We start from the raw sequence: 19125 nt of genomic DNA, 5'->3' as shown, positions 1-19125 counted from the left end.
CTTTCCAAGTCCATTGGGTTTAAGTAAAAACTCAAGGGGTTCCTCCTAGAGGTTTCGACTGGATGGACAAGTCCGCCAACCTAAAAAAGTCCATGGGACTTACCAAGTCCATTGAGTTTGAATAAAAACTCAAGGGGTTCCTCATAGAGGTTTTGGCTGGACGGACAAGTCCGCCAGCCCAAAAAACTCCATGGGACTTCCTAAGTCAATTGGGTTTAAGTAAAAACCCAATGGATTCCTCATAGAGGTTCGGCTGGATGGACAAGTCCGTCAGTCCAAAAAATTCCATGGGACTTCCCAAGTCCATTGGATTTGAATAAAAACCCAATGGGTTCCTCATAGAGGTTTCGGCTGGATGGACAAGTCTGCCATCCTAAAAAAGTCCATGAAACTTACCAAGTCCATGAGACTTCCCAAGTCCATTAGGTTTCAATAAAAACCCAAAGGGTTCCTCATAGAGGTTTCGGCTGGACGGACAAGTTCGCTAGCCCAAAAAAGTCCATGGGACTTCCCAAGTCCATTGGGATTGAATAAAAACCCAAGGGGTCCCTCATAGAGGTTTTGGCCGGACGGACAAGTCTGCCAGTCCAAAAAAGTCTATGGGACTTCCCAAGTCCATTGGGTTTGAATAAAAATCCAAGGGTTCCTCATAGAGGTTTCAGCTAGACGGACAAGTCCGCCAACCCAAAAAAGTCCATAGGACATCCCAAGTCCATTTGGTCTAAGTAAAAATCCAAGGGGTTCCTCATAGAGGTTTCGGCTGAATGGACAAGTTTGTCAGTCCAAAAAAGTCCATGGGACTTTCTAGTCCATTGGGTTCGAATAAAAACCCAAGTGGTTCCTTATAGAGGTGTCGGCTAGACGGACAAGTCCACCAGTCCATAAAAGTCCATTGGACTCCTCATTGAGGTTTCAGCTGGATGGACAAGTCTGCCAGCCTGAAAAATTAGAAACGCCTTCCAACAAATTAGAAAGGTGTACCAACAAGTGAGAAATGCCTAAAATGGTCAATCACGCAACAATACACAAGAAAAAGATCCCAAAGACCGGAGGCCAACTCTAAAACATAAAGGAAAGCAGTAAGCTAAGGGATCAGCTGTCCTTGATACTATGAGATCAGAAGGGTGCTCTGGGTAACTCTCATCTTGGTCGAGCTGACTAGCTTTGACCTAGTCAAGCTGTCTGACCTCAATGTAGCCGATTTGCTCAAGTCCATACTGCTGAGTTTTAGGGGTAGGGGAGTCCTCAATCTCTAGCACGACCGACCTGGATGATCTAGGTAGCGGCAAAACAACACGATTGAACTGGTTGGTAGAACTACTGGACCGGATAGCAGGATTGCAAGAATCAAACGGTCCATGTGGGGGAATATTTCAAGACTGACACATGACAAAATCTTATTGGTCACTCCAATTGGTTGATTTTTCCATTAACCACAAACCCATTATTTTGGGATTAGCCTACCACTAAATCAGGAAATCGATTTGGGGAAATCTCTTCAAATATTCAAATGAGTTGTGAAAATATGAAAATCCTCCACTATATAAAGAAGGGCAAGACCTCAAGGTTAGGTTTAAGCTTTATTTTGTGATTCATTTGGCTAGTGATTATCTTGTAGACTGACTTAAGCGTCGGAGTGCCTTCGACTGTCAAAACGGCCATCAATTCATTGGCCACCTTTGTTTTCAAGGTGAGGGCAGTCGAATCACGAAGGAGTGATCGATACTTTTTATCACAGGAAATACTTGCAATTCAATACCGATGGGTTTATCCCACTAGCAAGTGTACGTGCCGAAAGATAGTAAATGGTGAATGGGGTCGAATCCACGAAGACGGTATTAATTACCAACTATAACTACTAACAATAGTGTAAAATAAATATTAACTACTTCAAATAGCAACTAATAATAAAATTGAACAAAATATCAATGAATGAAAACTAGCTTGGGTTTGCCTTGTCAACTACCTCCACCTGTGCACACAAATTAATATGCAATCACACAATTTAAAAGTTTAACAATATCAATTGAAAGGCCTTGGTCCAGCTGCAGTCAATTAGATTTCCCTAAACAACGATCCTGACTTTGGTCTAGTTGCAAGATCCTTTCTTATCGAAGGAGTCTTGGTTGGTCTATCCTAAGAGTTTCTTAAGACAAGCATAAGCACTAGGAAATCGACAGTTGAACAATCTAGGATAATGGTCTATTACCCAATCAATTATGTTCTATTTCCCAAAACTTGGATCTTACGCAAGTTCTTGTTACTTCGTCAAACACCGGGTCATGGTCAGCCGAATATGTTTAACTAACAATTCCTAGAATTATGATGTTGATCAGGCATGCATAACAATAGGAAATAAACAATCAATCCAGAGAACAAAGAATTAAACTTAGTCTGATTGTCAATCAAATCTGTGCACAAAGTTTATGGTAGAAGAATTACCAAACCCTAGCTAGAAAAGAGTTTAGCTACACATAGTCATAATAAAAACCATAAAGATACTCATTAACAATGTTCAACTCAATGGAAGAATTGAGATTTTTCCGAAGAATTGATGTGCCTCCTCTCCTCCTTCTTCTTGCCGTCGCACTCTCTCCAATATTAGGTCTTCAACCGTGCAGACAAAAGTGTCATTTGTCTCGGCATAACACTGCTTATATAGTCCTTAGCAAGCCCTAAACTGGCCCAATTGTCCTTGCCACATTAGCAACTTAATCACACAAGCCTGATTCTCGCGTTCTGCGGCCACAATAGGTTGCAAATTATGTCCAATGCCAGCTTTACTCTCTACAGTACATGTTCATAAAAATACCAATATGGGTAGTATTTTGCACTAAACAACATAGAAAAATAATACTTTTAAGCCCAGAAAAATAGGTGTATTTTACACCTAACAAAATCCCCCAAACTTCAACCTTGCTTGTCCTCAAGCAAGTAATCAAGAAAAAGTTTAAACCATTTAAGCATCATTTGAAAAACTTCAATCAAGAATTGGCAGCACAAGTACTTTCTCATTATTTCAATACAAGATTGACGTCCAGTAGAAAATTGCACAGCCTTAACTCTGCTCACAACCACGTTAGTTTACACAATTATTCTCACACACCCTCACCAAGGTACACATATAATATATAGAAGAAAATTTTCACTCAAGTGTTTAAGGGTAGTGTTTACTCTCTTATGAACTCATAACCTGCAGTCATATGCTCACATGTCCACCAACCTTAGTTCACACTAAAATTCTCATTCAATGAATCAGAAGGACTTTATTTGGGAGCAAGAAAATTGGCTAAGGAAGGCTCAAGAACACACAGTATCAAAATAAATTGGATTCAAACTAAAGTTATCATAACCCAATCACAATTAAGTTCAATGCAACAAGGATACGCTGCAAGGAATAGCATAGGCTAGATAAAGGTATGGTTTAACAAAATATGTGATGATCATGCCATATATCACAGAGTCTCAAAAATAGGCATCCATCATAAGACTAATCCTAACTCCATCTAACCATCCCAACATAATAAAATAACAAAAGCCTCCCCTACTCCAAAATAACAAGTCAGAGTGTTGTTAAGCCTAGTCAGAACATCAACATATCAACCATATAACATCAGGGTAGGGTCCCGTCACGAATCAAATCAAACATCTCTCTTTGTTAAGCTTCAAATCTCTACAGCGCCTCCTTCATCTCATGCATATGTGTTCCAATACTCATCTGAAGTGGCTCAACAGTTGACTCAAGATGCTCCAGTCGGGTTACCACCTGCCCCTGCAACATTCCAACTTGCTCAACCTCAACACCCAAATCAGTCACTCTCTCCTCAATAGCTTCCAACCTTTCTTCCAAGCTACCACAACCTGCACCATCATTCCCTTCTTCTTGCTGGCCAACTCCTTCTTCCTCTTTGCACTCCTAGTAACCATTGATGAACTCTGTGATGTTACAAGAATACAAAGAAACAATCCAATCCTATTTCCCACAAGATTGGACTCGCTCCTTCAACTTGGGTGAAAAAGGTAAGTAAATTGGTATTTGCGGCTATTAAAAGGGTTGATTCGAACCCTACTCCGTAGATATACCTTTATGTATATGTGTTTTTTTTTTGACCTACGGTTTTGGGTCACTACTCTTTAACTAAGCTTCAGTAGCACCTAGGTCACAAACAGGTTGCAAATTCCCCAGAACTTTGTTTATTCACTTCTCCCAATATGCAGACTTGCCTCCCTTCAACCCCACACTTAAACTCCTTCTCACCTTATCAACCACCTTCCAACCATAGCCTCATGATGGAATTATATTTTTATGACTTATGAAACATGCATAACACATCACATAGATGGGAAGGTTTATCACAAAAGAACAATAGTCAGTCAAAGGAATGGGAACAAAGGCAAGGTTCAAGGGAGGCCAAAATTTTCAAAGAATGTCTTCATCACTTTCAAAGAATAAAAACATAGCATTTACTTTAGATGGTCTAATGCAAGTTCTAGCTATACAAAGTCATGAAATTCATAGCACACAAAATTTCTGCAGGCTCCTCACAAGCTACTTGGTGTTGCAAATAACATGTAAACTAAGCAGACATTCATTGCGAAAGATTATGCAAATAATCGCACCATCAGTCTTAAAAGCACTGCATAACAATTTAAGCACAAGTATGTCAATTCTCTTCTCAAAACAATTTCAAAATATTTTTTCAAAAATTTTCGGCAAAAGCAAATTCCCTCTCCCCCAAACTTGAAGTTGACATTGTCCTCAATGTTTAAAAAGAAAACAAAAGGAAAATTTGCTATGACAAAAATAAATAACAAAAGTAAGGGAAGGAAAAGGAAGAGAGACTTAGCTGATTGAAGTTGTCAAAATTGTGCTACTCTTCCACATGGGTTACCTCCCATGAAGTGCTAAATTTATTGTCTTCAGCCTGACATAGCCTTATACTCTATCAGAGATCAATAGAGTGGAGATATACCACTTCATCCATAGGAACTTGTACATTCTCCCAATAAAGCTTCACTCGATGGCCATTAACCTTGAATGTTTGATCAAAATCTTGATGTTTCAATTCTAATGCACCATGAGGAAACACAGCTTGGATCACATACGGACCATGCCACTTTGATTTGAGTTTTCCCGGAAAAAGTTTTAAGCGAGAGTTATACACCAGCACCTTCTGCCCAACAGAAAAATTCTTCCTCATAAGCTTCTTGTCATGGTACATTTTTGCCCGTTCCTTAAATAATTTGGCATTCTCATAGGCTTCATGCCGCAATTCTTCAAGCTCGTTTAGTTGTAAACGACGCCTATCCCCAGCTGCCTTCATGTCAAAATTTAGCTTTTTAATAGCCCAGTAAGCTCGATGTTCTAATTCAACTGGCAGGTGACATTCTTTCCCATAAACCAACCGGAATGGAGACATCCCGATGGGTGTTTTGTAAGCAGTTCTGTATGCCCACAAAGCATCAGTTAAACGAAGAGACCAGTCTTTTCTATTTGGGTTCACCGTTTTCTCAAGAATGGTCTTGATTTCTCTATTGCTTATCTCCACTTGCCCACTCGTTTGAGGATGATATGGGGTGCCCACACGGTGAGTGATCCCATATTTCTTCATCAATGCCAAACATGCATAATTATTGAAGTGACTGCCACCGTCACTAATGATAGCTCGTGGCATCCCAAAGCGAGAGAAAATATTGTCCTGCAAAAACTTCACAACCACTCGATGATCATTAGTTCTTGAGGGGACAGTCTCGACCCATTTGGACACATAATCAACACCAACTAAAATATATTCAAAGCCAAAAGAGTTAGGAAAAGGACCCATGAAGTCAATTCCCCATACATCAAAAAGTTCAATGACCTGAATATTTGTTAACGACATTTGATCTCTGGCAGCTATGTTATTGGTCCTTTGGCATCTGTCACAAGTCTTACAAAAAACCAAGCATCTTTAAAAATAGTAGGCCAATAAAATCCAGCTTGAAATACCTTGAATGTAGTCTTTTTAGGCCCAAAGTGGCCTCCACATGCAATGCCTCAGAATTTCTTGTTGTTCAAATTGTGATACACATCTACGAATAATTTGATCTGGGCATATCTTGAAAAGGTAAGGATCATCCCATATGTAATCTCTTGCCCGTGAACTTATCCGCTTCTTTTCCTGATAAGACAACTCAGTTGGAAAAGAATTAGTAACAAGATAATTCACAATGTCAGCATACTATGGCAGTGTGTTTATGCATAGGAGTTGCTCATCCGGAAAAGAGTCACCCAAAGGAAATTCTTCATGCTCGCTGTCAGGTAGCAGCCGAGAACGATGACGGACAACTACATTCTCACTTCCCTTTTTATCTTTAATCTCTAAATCAAACTCTTGCAACAAGAGTACCCATCTTATTAACCTAGGCTTGGCATCCTTTTTAGTCATCAAATACCTCAAAGCAGCATGATCTGTACACACAATAACTCGCGAGCCAATAAGGTAAGATCTGAATTTTTCCAAGGCAAAAATCTTCTCCAACAATTCGTTCTCCGTTGTTGAATAATTCAGCTGAGCATCATTCATGGTACAAGAGGCATAATAGATGGCATATGGCATCTTATTTTTCCGCTGACCCAAAACAGCCCCCAAAGAATAATCGCTTGCATCGCACATTAACTCAAACGGCAGCTCCCAATCAGGTACTTGCATAATAGGAGCTGAAGTGAGTGCTTCTTTTAACTTGTCAAAGGCTGTTCTGCACTCATTTGTCCATACAAAGTCTGCCTCCTTTGTCAACAATGCACACAAAGGACGAGAAATCTTGGAAAAATCTTTTATAAATCTCCGATAGAATCCCACATGACTAAGAAAACTCCTCACACCCTTCACTGTAGTTGGATGAGGCAGCTTTGATATGACTTCGATTTTTGCCTTGTCCACTTCAATTCCACGGCTGGAAATCATATGACCCAATACAATTCCTTCTTACACCATGAAGTGACATTTTTCCCAATTTAAAACAAGGTTGGTTTCTTCACACCTCTCTAAAACTAGCCTAAGATGCTCAAGATATTGATCAAAATCAGCTCCAAATATACTGAAATCATCCATGAAAACTTCAATAAACTTCTCCACCATATCAGAAAAAAATACTCATCATACACCTTTGGAATGTAGCTGGTGCGTTGCATAGCCCTAACAGCATCCTTCGGTATGCAAAAGTGCCATATGGACATGTGAACGTGGTCTTCTCCTGGTCTTCAGGTGCTATGGCAATCTGATTGTATCCACTATAGCCGTCAAGAAAGCAATAATGACTATGCCCGGCTAGTCTCTCCAACATCTGATCAATGAATGGTAGTGGAAAGTGGTCTTTTCGCGTTTCATTGTTCAACTTCCTATAATCAATACACACTCCATCCCGTAGTCATTCACGTAGGTATCAACTCATTATTTTCATTCTTCACCACGGTGATGCCACTCTTCTTCAGGACTACATGAATTGGACTGACCCACTTGTTGTCTGAAATCGGATAAATTACCCCACATCAAGTAACTTAAGAACTTCAGCTTTGACAACATCCTTCATATGTTGGTTTAACCTCCTTTTGTGCTTCTCGAGTGGGTTTAGCATTATTTTCTAGAAAAATCTGATGCATACACCTTGCTGGGCTGATTCCCTTTATGTCAGCTATGGTCCAACCAAGAGCTGTTTTATGCCTCCTCAAGATCCGAATCAACTTTGCTTCCTCCCCCAAACTCAGATTTGCAGCAACTATCACAGGTAAAGTGCTTTGCTCACCCAAATAGATATATTTCAAGTGACTAGGCAGCTACTTCAGCTCCAAATTAGGTGCTTTAACTATTGAGGGAACAAGAGATGCATTAGTAGGCGTCAGCTGCTCAAAAGGAGGAGTATTCTTACCACCATAAGGCCGGTCCAACTGGAATGCTTGGATAGCCTCCTCTATTCGGTCATCCTCTAACTCTCCTTCAAAAATTGTTTTCTCATTCAAACCATACGCCACCACTGCTTCAACTGGATCAATACTAGTAACCGGAAAAACCCCACTCACAAGATCATGTGTAGCCTCAACATTAAAACAATCACTATGATCATTATGAGATTTAAGAGCATCAAACACACAAAATTCCAGTTCTTTGTCATTCATTTGCATACTTACCGTCCCCTTTCTCACATTAATATTCATGTCAGCGGTAACCATAAAAGGTCGTCCAAGAATGATGGGTAAAGATGAGGATCTAGGACTATCCTCCATATCCAACACAACAAAATCAGCAGGCAAGATCAAGTCATTTACAATTACCAAAACATCCTCTAAAATCCCCTTAGGTCTTTTGACACTACGGTTAGCTAGTTGCAGTGTTATAGAAGTCTCTTGGAGCTCTCCCAACCCAAGTTTTTCATAGACAGAATTAGGTAACAAATTAATGTTTGCTCCTAAGTCTAATAGTGCCTTTTCAAAATTTTGATTTCCCACTTTACATGGTATGGTAAAACTACCAGGATCTTTAAGCTTTGGTGAGAGTTTATTTAACAACACAACGCTAACCTCATCTTTCAAATCAATTTTTTAATGAGCAGCAAATTTTCTCTTTTGAGTACAACATTCTTTAAGAAATTTAGCGTAAGATGGAATTTGTTTAATAGCATCAAGTAATGGAATATTAATTTCAACCTTACGCAAATTCTCAAAAATATCAACTGCCTTAGAATCAATTTTCCTTTTGGCAAACCTCTGCGGGAAAGGTAGAGGATCTCTTTCCCATTCCTGTGTCTCCACTGGTGTAGTTTTGTGGCCTGTTTGTACCCTTTCTGTAGCTTTACTACAGTTTGTAGACTCTGTTTGCAGCTGCTCTGTCTTATTGATTTGCTTGCCACTTCGGAGAGTTGTTACAGCTTTCAACTGCTCTGATTGCCCAGCTGGGTTATTCAAAGGCTGTGAAGGTAATTCTCCATTCTTTCTCTCACTCATCTCCTTAGCCATTTGTCCCACTTGGGTCTCCAATTTTTGAATGGCTTGAGTTGTTTGTTGCATGAACTGCATCATTGTGGTCTCCAAGTCACTCCTCTTTGCTGGTTGCTGTGCAAGAGCTGCTGTTTCAGCTGAATTTTGTTCATTCCTCCATGAGAAATTTGGGTGATTACACCATGGATAAGCTTGATTTCTCATGTTGAAATTTCCTTGTCCCAAGTAATTGGCTTGTTTCGGGTTTGACATGGATGTCAATGGACAAGCTTCAGTCACATGATCATTATTTGAGCAAATAGCACAAATAGTGACTGGCTTTGTTGGCACAGAAGCTTTCACATTCATTCCTTTCATGGCTTCAACAATCATGTCAATTTTTCGATTGATATTTCCCATCTCAGCTTGTACCATATTGTCGGTACTGACTTTGTACATGCCTTGCTTCCTTGTCGAACTTCTACCCCTTGTAGAAAATTGTTAGGAGTCTTCACTCAAGTCTTCGATTGACTCCATCGCTTCCTCACTACTTTTCCTCATTAACACTCCATTACAAGCTGAATCAACCTTCATCCTATTAACCTCATTCAACCCTTCATAGAAGTGCAGAACAACATCATCCTTATGTAGATTATAAGTTGGGCAACGAGTCAAACGGCTTTTGAAATCTTTCCCAGCCTCATAGAATAAATCACCATCTTTTTGTTGAAAGTTTTGAATTTCTCGCACCAGCTGCTTGGTTCTATGGGCTGGAAAAAATTCCTTCAAGAATTTAGTAGCCATCTGCTCCCATGTGCCAATAGTACCTGCTTCAATAGAATTATACCACATCTTGGCTCCTCCTCTAAGGGTGAATGGGAAGAGTACCAATTTCAGATTATCAGTAGATATCCCTGTCATGTGTTGACTATGACAAAGATCGGTAAAATCCTTCAGATGTTGATGTGGATCTTCATCAAACCGCCCCTCATAATGTGGTACAGAATTCAACAATTGGCGTGATAAGCTCACATTAGCTGCTCAGTAGGTTGATATGTAATACATGATGGCTGGGCAATGTTCTACGGGATGTATCTATTCATCATGGGTATACGTGCATTACCCTCGGTATTCCCAGTGCCACCAGCAACTTGAATCTCTCGATTAGGTGGATTTTCAGCCATGTTTCTTTGTCTCAAAGCTTTAGCAGTTCTTTCAATTTCTGGGTCAAATTCTTCTAGTGGCTTATGTTGAGAACGAGTATTGATCATGCAATTTAAGAGACAATTATGGACCTGCACAAGATTTTTTTTTTAGTAAGTTTAAGTAGGAAAAATAAAGTAAATAAATACACTACTGTCATAAGAAATAACCGATAATGAACTTAACAATCCCCGACAACGGCGCTAAAAACTTGATTGATACTTTTTATCACAAGAAATACTTGCAATTCAATACCGACGAGTTTATCCCACTCGCAAGTGTACGTGTCAAAAGACAGTAAATGGTGAATGGGGTCGAATCCACGAAGACTGTATTAATTACCAACTATAACTACTAACAATAGTGTAAAATAAATATTTACTACTTCAAATAGCAACTAATAATAAAATTGAACTGAATATCAATGAATGAAAACTAGCTTGGGTTTGGCTTGTCAACTACCTCCACCTGTGCACACAAATTAATATGCAATCACACAATTTAAAAGTTTAACAATGTCAATTGAAAGGCCTTGGTCCAGCTGCAGTCAATTAGATTTCCCTAAACAACGATCCTGACTTTGGTCCAGTTGCAAGATCTTTTCTTATCAAAGGAGTCTTGGTTGGTCTATCCTAAGAGTTTCCTAAGACAAGCATAAGCACTAGGAAATCGACAGTTGCACAATCAAGGATAATGGTCTATTACCCAATCAATTATGTTCTATGTTCCCAAAACTTGGATCTTACGCAAGTTCTTGTTACTTCGTCAAACACTGGGTCATGGTCAGCCGAATATGTTTAACTAACAATTCCTAGAATTATGATGTTGATCAGGCATGCATAACAATAGGAAATAAACAATCAATCCAGAGAACAAAGAATTAAACTTAGTCTGATTGTCAATCAAATCTGTGCACAAAGTTTATGGTAGAAGAATTACCAAACCCTAGCTAGAAAAGAGTTTAGCTACACATAGTCATAATAAAAACCATAAAGATACTCATTAACAATGTTCAACTCAATGGAAGAATTGAGATTTTGTCGAAGAATTGATGTGCCTCCTCTCCTCCTTCTTCTTGCCGTCGCACTCTCTACAATATTAGGTCTTCAACCGTGTAGCCAAAAGTGTCCTTTGTCTCAGCATAACACTGCTTATATAGTCCTTAGCAAGCCCTAAACTGGCCCAATTGTCCTTGCCACATCAGCAACTTAATCACACAAGTCTAATTCCCGCATTCTGCGATCGCAACAGGTTGCAAAACAGGTTACAAAACAGGTTACAAATTTTGTCCAATGCCAGCTTTACTCTCTACAGTACCTGTTCATAAAAATACCAATATGGGTAGTATTTTGCACTAATCGACATAGGAAAATAATACTTTTAAGCCCAGAAAAATAGGTGTATTTTACACCTAACAAAATCCCCTAAACTTCAACCTTGCTTGTCCTCAAGCAAGCAATCAAGAAAAAGTTTAAACGATTTAAGCATCATTTGAAAAACTTCAATCAAGAATTGGTAGCACAAGTACTTTCTCATTATTTCAATGCAACATTGACGTCCAGTAGAAAATTGCATAGCCTTAACTCTGCTCACAACCACGTTAGTTTACACAATTATTCTCACACACCCTCACCAAGGTACACACATAATATATAGAAGAAAATTTTCACTCAAGTGTTTAAGGGTAGTGTTTACTCTCTTATGAACTCATAACCTGCAACCATATGCTCACATGTCCACCAACCTTACTTCACACTAAAATTCTCGTTCAATGAATCAGAAGGACTTTATTTGGGAGCAAGAAAATTGGCTAAGGAAGGCTCAAGAACACACAGTATCAAAATAAATTGGATTCAAACTAAAGTCATCATAATCCAATCACAATTAAGTTCAATGCAACAAGGATACGCTGCAAGGAATAGCATAGGCTAGATAAAGGTATGGTTTAACAAAATATGTGATGATCATGTCATATATCACAGAGTCTCAAAAATAGGCATCCATCATAAGACTAATCCTAACTCCATCTAACCATCCCAACATAATAAAATAACAAAAGCCTCCCCTACTCCAAAATAACAAGTCAAAGTGTTACTAAGTCTAGTCAGATTTTGCTCAATCGATTCATACGATTTGACAACCTTGCTCTTAATCAAATTATGCAACTCTAAGATTTATGATGTAGCATTATTTTCATTGGAATAATTGTTCAATTTGTTTTTTATTTGACGAATTGATCATGAACAATTATGTTCTTCCCATAAAATCTTGTGGATCAAGCCTTGTTTTGGATCAAGAAAAGATGAATTGGGCAATAGGCTAGTTGATCGGTTAACACAATATTTGAGTAGTGTTCAGACAACAGTACTCACCGTCTGGACAAACACCATTTTACAGCACTATTTACGGATGCTCAATAGTGCTAATCGTGAAGTGAATACAGTTTGCAATTTAATTTTTGATTTGTTAATCACCAAAATGGTTGAATCTCTAAGGCACATTAATTCGAAGTTGTATGTATGATTTTCACCTACGCATAAATTTTTGTGCTTCTAAAATTAATGATATGATGATTTAAATTTCTGGGTAAATTAAAGTTCATTATTATAAGACATTTCTAAATCAGCCACTTATAAAATCAGATGTTATTACTGCGGTAACACTACTGAAGAAATGTCCTATTATGAGAACTGAGAAAGATCAAACATACTGAGCTTAATGTTCATGCGAATGACGATTGTAAAAAATATTAATTTCGTTCTTCCTAAGGCTTAAAGTGCTAAAGAATTTTCAAAGTTCGTGGTAGAGTGCTCCCAAACTTTGGTTGGGACACTAATGAGGACGCTGACCACTATGAAGTTTGATGGTTCTCGTACTATGCATGAGCAAGTTATTGAAATGACAAACATTGTAGCAAGCCTGAAGTCTTTGAAAATGTATGTGGATGAGAATTTTCTTGTGCAAATGTTTAAGGTATGATACACATTGACTCGATGGGGGTCCCAATCATGAGACAGATTAACTGCTAATGTTCTATTTTTGAGCTATTGTCTGCCCTTTTGGTTTGCTGTTGTTATGATTTGTTCTTTTCCTTCTTGGTGCTTGTTCTCTTGTTCTTTTTGTCCATAGGTTAGGTTTAGTCCCCCATTGTGAGCCACCGGAGAAGGGCTCTTCTTCTTCTCCTTATGAAATAAAATTTCTGGTTTCTTTAAAAAAAAAAATATAGTTCAGTAGAAAATGAGGCTTAAATTGCTAGGTCCTTAATCCATTCATTTAGTAAACTATCAAGAAGATAGAACGAAAGCAGGTAAAGGAAATAGACCATTTAAGATTAATGAACCTTCTTTCAAAGTTTACAAGAAGAAACGTAAGAATGAGAAGTGTCGAAAAATTGGACACTTTTAGAAAGATTGCCTGAAACGTAAGGCATGATTCGAAAAAAAGGTGAGCATTTGTTTATGTATGTTTTGAATTAAATTTAACTGAAGTTCCTCATAACACTTGGTGGATTGATTTTGGTTCTACCACTCATGTGCACTTTAGGTGTCACAGTCTCCAATGAGTGTTTTTGAACTATTATGTGCACATGTGGTGGTGATTGCTTGTTATATATATATATATAGAATAATTCTCCTATGTGAACTAAAAGTATGAACCAATTTTGTGAATTTCAAATCTAATGGTTGTAATAAAACAAAACAAAAGTGTGGACCATAAATTTTCTGTGGGACCCATCACATCTATGATTGAAAAATAGATTCACAAAGTTGGTTCACACTTTTGGTTCACATAGGAGAATTATTATATATATATATATATATACACTTATGTATACGCATTGTCAGTAATGGTTGTGCAACATGATCATATGCATTATTTTCTACCTACATATTATTTGTCACTGTTTGCTTCACTAGCTTGCCTCGTATTTTGGTAAATTTAATCTACACTATATTTTTCTCTTGTTTCGATATATTTAATCTACATTTTATTTTGCTATATTGTTCTGGTATTTGTTCACTGAGGTCTCAGTCTCATAGGTATTTGAGTTTTTATTAGATATCTACCCCTACTGAGCTGAGTTATTTAGCTCACCCATTCTTTTGATTTTCTTTTTCAGGTGCATTCGTTGATGGAGACCGGCCAACATTTTGCAGAATGATCGTGATGGCATGAATATTAGGATCCTGTAGGGTTAGGATTTGTCTTTAAACTTCTATATATTTAATTTTCTTTAGATTTTCTTTTGAGGATTTTAACGTAATTATAGCCGTCCACGTTAATTTAATATTTTCAACCATACTCGTGACAGGGTGTTCCAACATTGGTTTAGTGTACATCATATGCTTACCCCATGTGAGACTTGCTTCTTTTTTTTTTCCTGACAAAGAAATCCTTATTCAGTGTTGATTTTCTTATTTAGAAGGAAGGGTCCACCATGAAGAACTCTAGCTTAGCCTTAGGAGACACTTTCATAGGTGTAACACGTGATGTTGTATTAGAAATATAGAGAAAGTTATATCAACTAAGAAAAGTCATCTAAGTAAATAACTAGTTGCAATTATTTAGTTTACTTTGGCTCCATATGGTTCAACAATTGTTGTTTTATAAGCCTCTAACAATGCCTTTTTATGTTAGAAAATTCAGTCCAAACATTATAAATTAATATTGTTCATTTTGTGTAAATGCCAGCACAAACTTTGTTCTTATTAGGCTATTGTCATTGGTTCTTAAGCCCAGAAAACATGTTGGTTGTGTGAGATAGACTAGACATTTACTTATATGTCATTTAATAGGGTTATGCCAATTCAAGATGTGATAAAATTTTTGCACTCCCCTACACTTACGGGCTAGGTTATGACAGACCCAACAAGTGAACAGATAGAGGTTATGACTTCTAGTTTCTAGATATTATAACAATGTTATTGAAGCTCACAAAATAGGAAAAAATGTAAATTATCTCCAACATAGTTAATCAAGTGCCAAAACTCATCATAATTTAGAGTTCATAATTTTCCCCGGCCGATGAAAACCTATATAAAACCTCCCAGTTTGTAGGTCCTTGGGAGGGGACAAGGCAAGGCTAGCAGCAACCGTGGCAGCGTCGTCGGCTGTGTGAGTACCCTTGCCGCCGGTCATGGAGGTCTGAGTAAAGCCAGGGCAAAAGCAATTTATTGATAAACCCTTGTCTTTGTAAAGCTTAGCCAAGACCCTAGAATACCCATTGAGTGCCATCTTTGATACAGCATAATCAGGCCATATTTCAGGCCACCCTTGACTCTTCCATGTCCCATCCTTGACATTCTTAAGAAACAATGACACCATGCCTTCAACTTCTTCGATTGTTAGGTTCTCACTTTGTAGCATCTCTTTTAGCTTAGGGTTCCTAATCTTCTGCATACAACAAAGTAAATTCAAGACAACAAAATTCTTACTTATTAAATACATTTTTGTCGAAAAATATATTTTGAAATTTCTGTGTGTGTATATATATATATATACATGCAATATTGTAAAGTAAAAGATATATATACTTACATTGATAGACCCAAGTCTTGAACTAATATTAAGTATCCTAGCACTGAAAGAAGGTGATGATGGGCGGAACAAGGGCAAGAGGGCCTGAGTGAGCATTTTAGAACCATAGAAATTGGTTTTGATAACAGTGTCTGCATTCTCTACTGAATTCTCATGGATCTCATTGAATGATACACCTGCATTGTTAACCTGCAAAATAACAAATAATTTTAATCTGATATATATATTATTATATACGATGGGTCTCAAAATTCATAACACATTTTTGACTTTCTTGGTCAAGTAGAGAGACATGGAGTCATGGATTTTTTTTTTAATTTTATAAGCCAGAGAATATATTGAAACCAGAAAAAAAAACAGCAGGGCATCACGGATCGATGACCTGAAGTCTCTAGCCTCTAAGCTTTCAATTGTTTGTTAAATATGCATGATAAATAGAAACGTGTTCTTAAGAATCTTAACATCTATATGTATATATATATGTGTGTGTGTGTGTATATATATATATATATATTTTTTTTTTGTGTTTGTGTTTGTGTATATACATATAGAACTGAATATTTCTAGAATTTATTTTTAGAAAAAATATATTGTATATGAAATAGTATGTGTATTTTTGATGAGCCAAAACAAAAGGAGGGAGTTTGGTAGGGGAAGATGCATAAATGGAAAGTTCACAATTATGAACTGGAATATTCCTTTATTCTTTTTTGGTACATGCTCCAATATTCCCTTTCAGAAAATACCATAATTAGGGCTCACTATGCATTTGAGACAGAAAAATTAGTATATATATAGTTCAGAAACTAATTAATCAAGGCAACTATGTTAATATTGTAAACCAAAACAAAGTGAAGATGCCAAAAAAAAAAGCAAAATTTTTGCAAACATATATATACATATATACACATATATGTATATACACATAAATACAAACCCATAATCCAATTATTTTTTGGAGTCACAATTCCCATAATCAAAAATTATTTGGATGCACCATTTATACACACATATATATACATCAGTAATAATAGAGATTCCAACAGTTGGTATTACAGTTATCCTAACTGTTGAGTTGCACACACATGATTTCATGTGCATCATGTGGGACATGTGGAGTCACGAATTCATTTAGATCCTATGCGTCCAAGTTAGCAACTGGGATAACAACTGTTGGGATGTTTATCATTTTTGTATATACATATATGCGTATATGATTGCATTGGACACATGCATGACAGATCTCATATAGGGTGGCATAGTTAACAGTAAAATTTAATCAATTAATACTACTAAATAATCATGAGAAAACTAATTAATTAATATATACTTACAAGGATATCTAAGGCTTGAAATTTGTGTTTGAACCAGGAAGTAAATGTTGTGATGGAAGAAGGGTTTGATATGTCTAGTTGAAAGAAATGAACATGGAGGAGAAAGGCTCCTTGGCTTCTTAGCAAATCCAAAGCCTTGTGTCCTCTCTCTTTGTCTCTTGATGTCAAAACCACACTCAATCCCAACTCTGCAAATCTCTTCACCAATGCAAAGCCAATCCCTTTGTTCCCTCCCGTCACCACCACCACCGTCTCCGACGACCACCACCTTGGGGAGGAGATGGGAGGCGGAGAAGAGAGGAGGATTTCTTGCCCTTTTACTTCCATTGATGAAGTATTGAGTGAAATAAGTTATATATATATATCAAGGACATGAGTTACACATCACTAGGGATCTCGAGTTGGCTCTTCGTCAAACTCAAGAATTCAAGTTTGACTTATCATAATTTTTAAAATTTGCTATAATAAAATGGGATAATTCAAGTACCAAATGTAAAGAAACATAGGTACTTTTCTGAAATATATTTAAAAAATACGTACTTGATTATGTTTATTTAATAAAAAAGGAAGGAAAAAAAAACATGTTAGGCCACAATCACGAGAAAAGGTACATACAAGACCACATGTAAATAAATATTGTCCAAGTATATAGCATGCATGTAGGAGACGTGTATTAATCAAACCAAAATGACATATGTCCATAATTTTCACATACATAAATTTATATAATCTAGGTGTCAAGCCAGATAAGCATGCCACAGATTAAAACAAATAAACTTTATTAAAGAAACCACATAGACATGTCACATATTTATGTAAGTTTATGAATGTTTATTTTATGAATGTGTAGTGTTACCTTATATGAAAGAAATATATAAGGTAGTCATGCATGATTTAGAGGAAAAACAAATTGTTTATAAGTCAATCTCTAACATCTAAAACAAGACAATATTACAATACAGTGTGAAATATATTCCGGTATCTAGTACAAAATATATATATTCCCTTCAAATCATGCGTGACAATAGGAAATTAATTTTCTTGTGGAAAAAAGTAAAGAGCAGAAACACAAATCTTAATCTTAATTACAAATATATACACTGTGAAACCTGACTGTATGGATTTCTTTGACAATTCATCCCCTACAAATTATATAAGAGTTTATGCACTCTAGAGAATAATTTATAATCTTCTTTCCCTCAATTTCATCAAGAACCTATTATGATGATTTAAAGCTTGAGCTTTGATAAATAATAATACCGCTGGTGCTTTGCATGCTTGGAATCCACACAGTGAGTTGAAAGTGGTTTTGTCATGCCTGAAAAGACTAAATAGACAGTTTTGACACTCTTTACCCATTTCACACACACACACACATACACATACACACACATTGTTACGATAATAAGAATAATAATCCATCAAAACCCTATTGCTTTGGAATATGTAAAGTACTTTATATACTTTTCTCCTGTCACATTCCTTTTTCTAGGTGGAGGCTGCTTATTCCCATGCAAGACCCAATTAGCTTCTAACTTCAGAATGAGAGGTAGTCTGATTGGTTAGGTTGTCTGTCTAGAACCTTAAGGTTCATGGCATCATTCTCATCAGGGGTTGAAATTTTGATAGTTTACATACGTTGTGGTGGCCTTTATGTCCCTCGGACAAGGTTTAGCCTGTGTGTGGTTTATAAGCTTTTTTTTAAAAAAAAGAATAGGTTCTAGCTTCTATAGGAACAGAGAATATAGTATTGGATAATAGGGATTGTAGTAGGTGAAAGCTTATTATATGGTTTCACTTTCGGCACAACTTTCAAATATATTAGATAATTGAAACATGCTTTGCACTGAAACCCCAATTACTGAAACAAAAAATAATCAAAGCTCACGTGATGCTCTTAAATTACGGCTTAGTTTGGTAAGACATTTTGAAAATAGCAGATATGGTAGCAGAAATGTTGGAGAATTTTAGTAGCAGAAATGCTGCTCGAATGCTGTGTGGTGTTTGGTTGAACTTTTGCTGATAACATTTTTGCTGAGTAGCATATATTAAATGATAAATATTTTATAATATCAATAAATTTATTTATTTATTAAT

The 19125-nt window shown here is 36.9% G+C and overlaps 1 protein-coding gene across 1 annotated transcript; it reads right to left on the bottom strand.

The window, feature by feature from the left end:
- Positions 1-15128: 15128 nt before the first annotated feature.
- Positions 15129-17355, bottom strand: LOC120004762 ((+)-neomenthol dehydrogenase-like). The gene is made up of 3 exons (XM_038854051.1): positions 17029-17355; positions 15695-15883; positions 15129-15550 (listed from the first exon to the last, which is right to left on the bottom strand). The coding sequence occupies exons 1-3, from the start codon at positions 17353-17355 to the stop codon at positions 15149-15151; spliced, it is 918 nt and encodes a 305-aa protein (XP_038709979.1). The 3' UTR covers positions 15129-15148.
- Between the last annotated feature and the right edge of the window lie 1770 nt (positions 17356-19125).

This window comes from Tripterygium wilfordii, chromosome 9 (genome assembly GCF_013401445.1).
Source record: "Tripterygium wilfordii isolate XIE 37 chromosome 9, ASM1340144v1, whole genome shotgun sequence".
NCBI lineage: Eukaryota > Viridiplantae > Streptophyta > Magnoliopsida > Celastrales > Celastraceae > Tripterygium > Tripterygium wilfordii.
The sequence above is the reverse complement of the archived record's forward strand: the minus strand, read 5'-3'. Positions and strand labels throughout refer to the sequence as shown.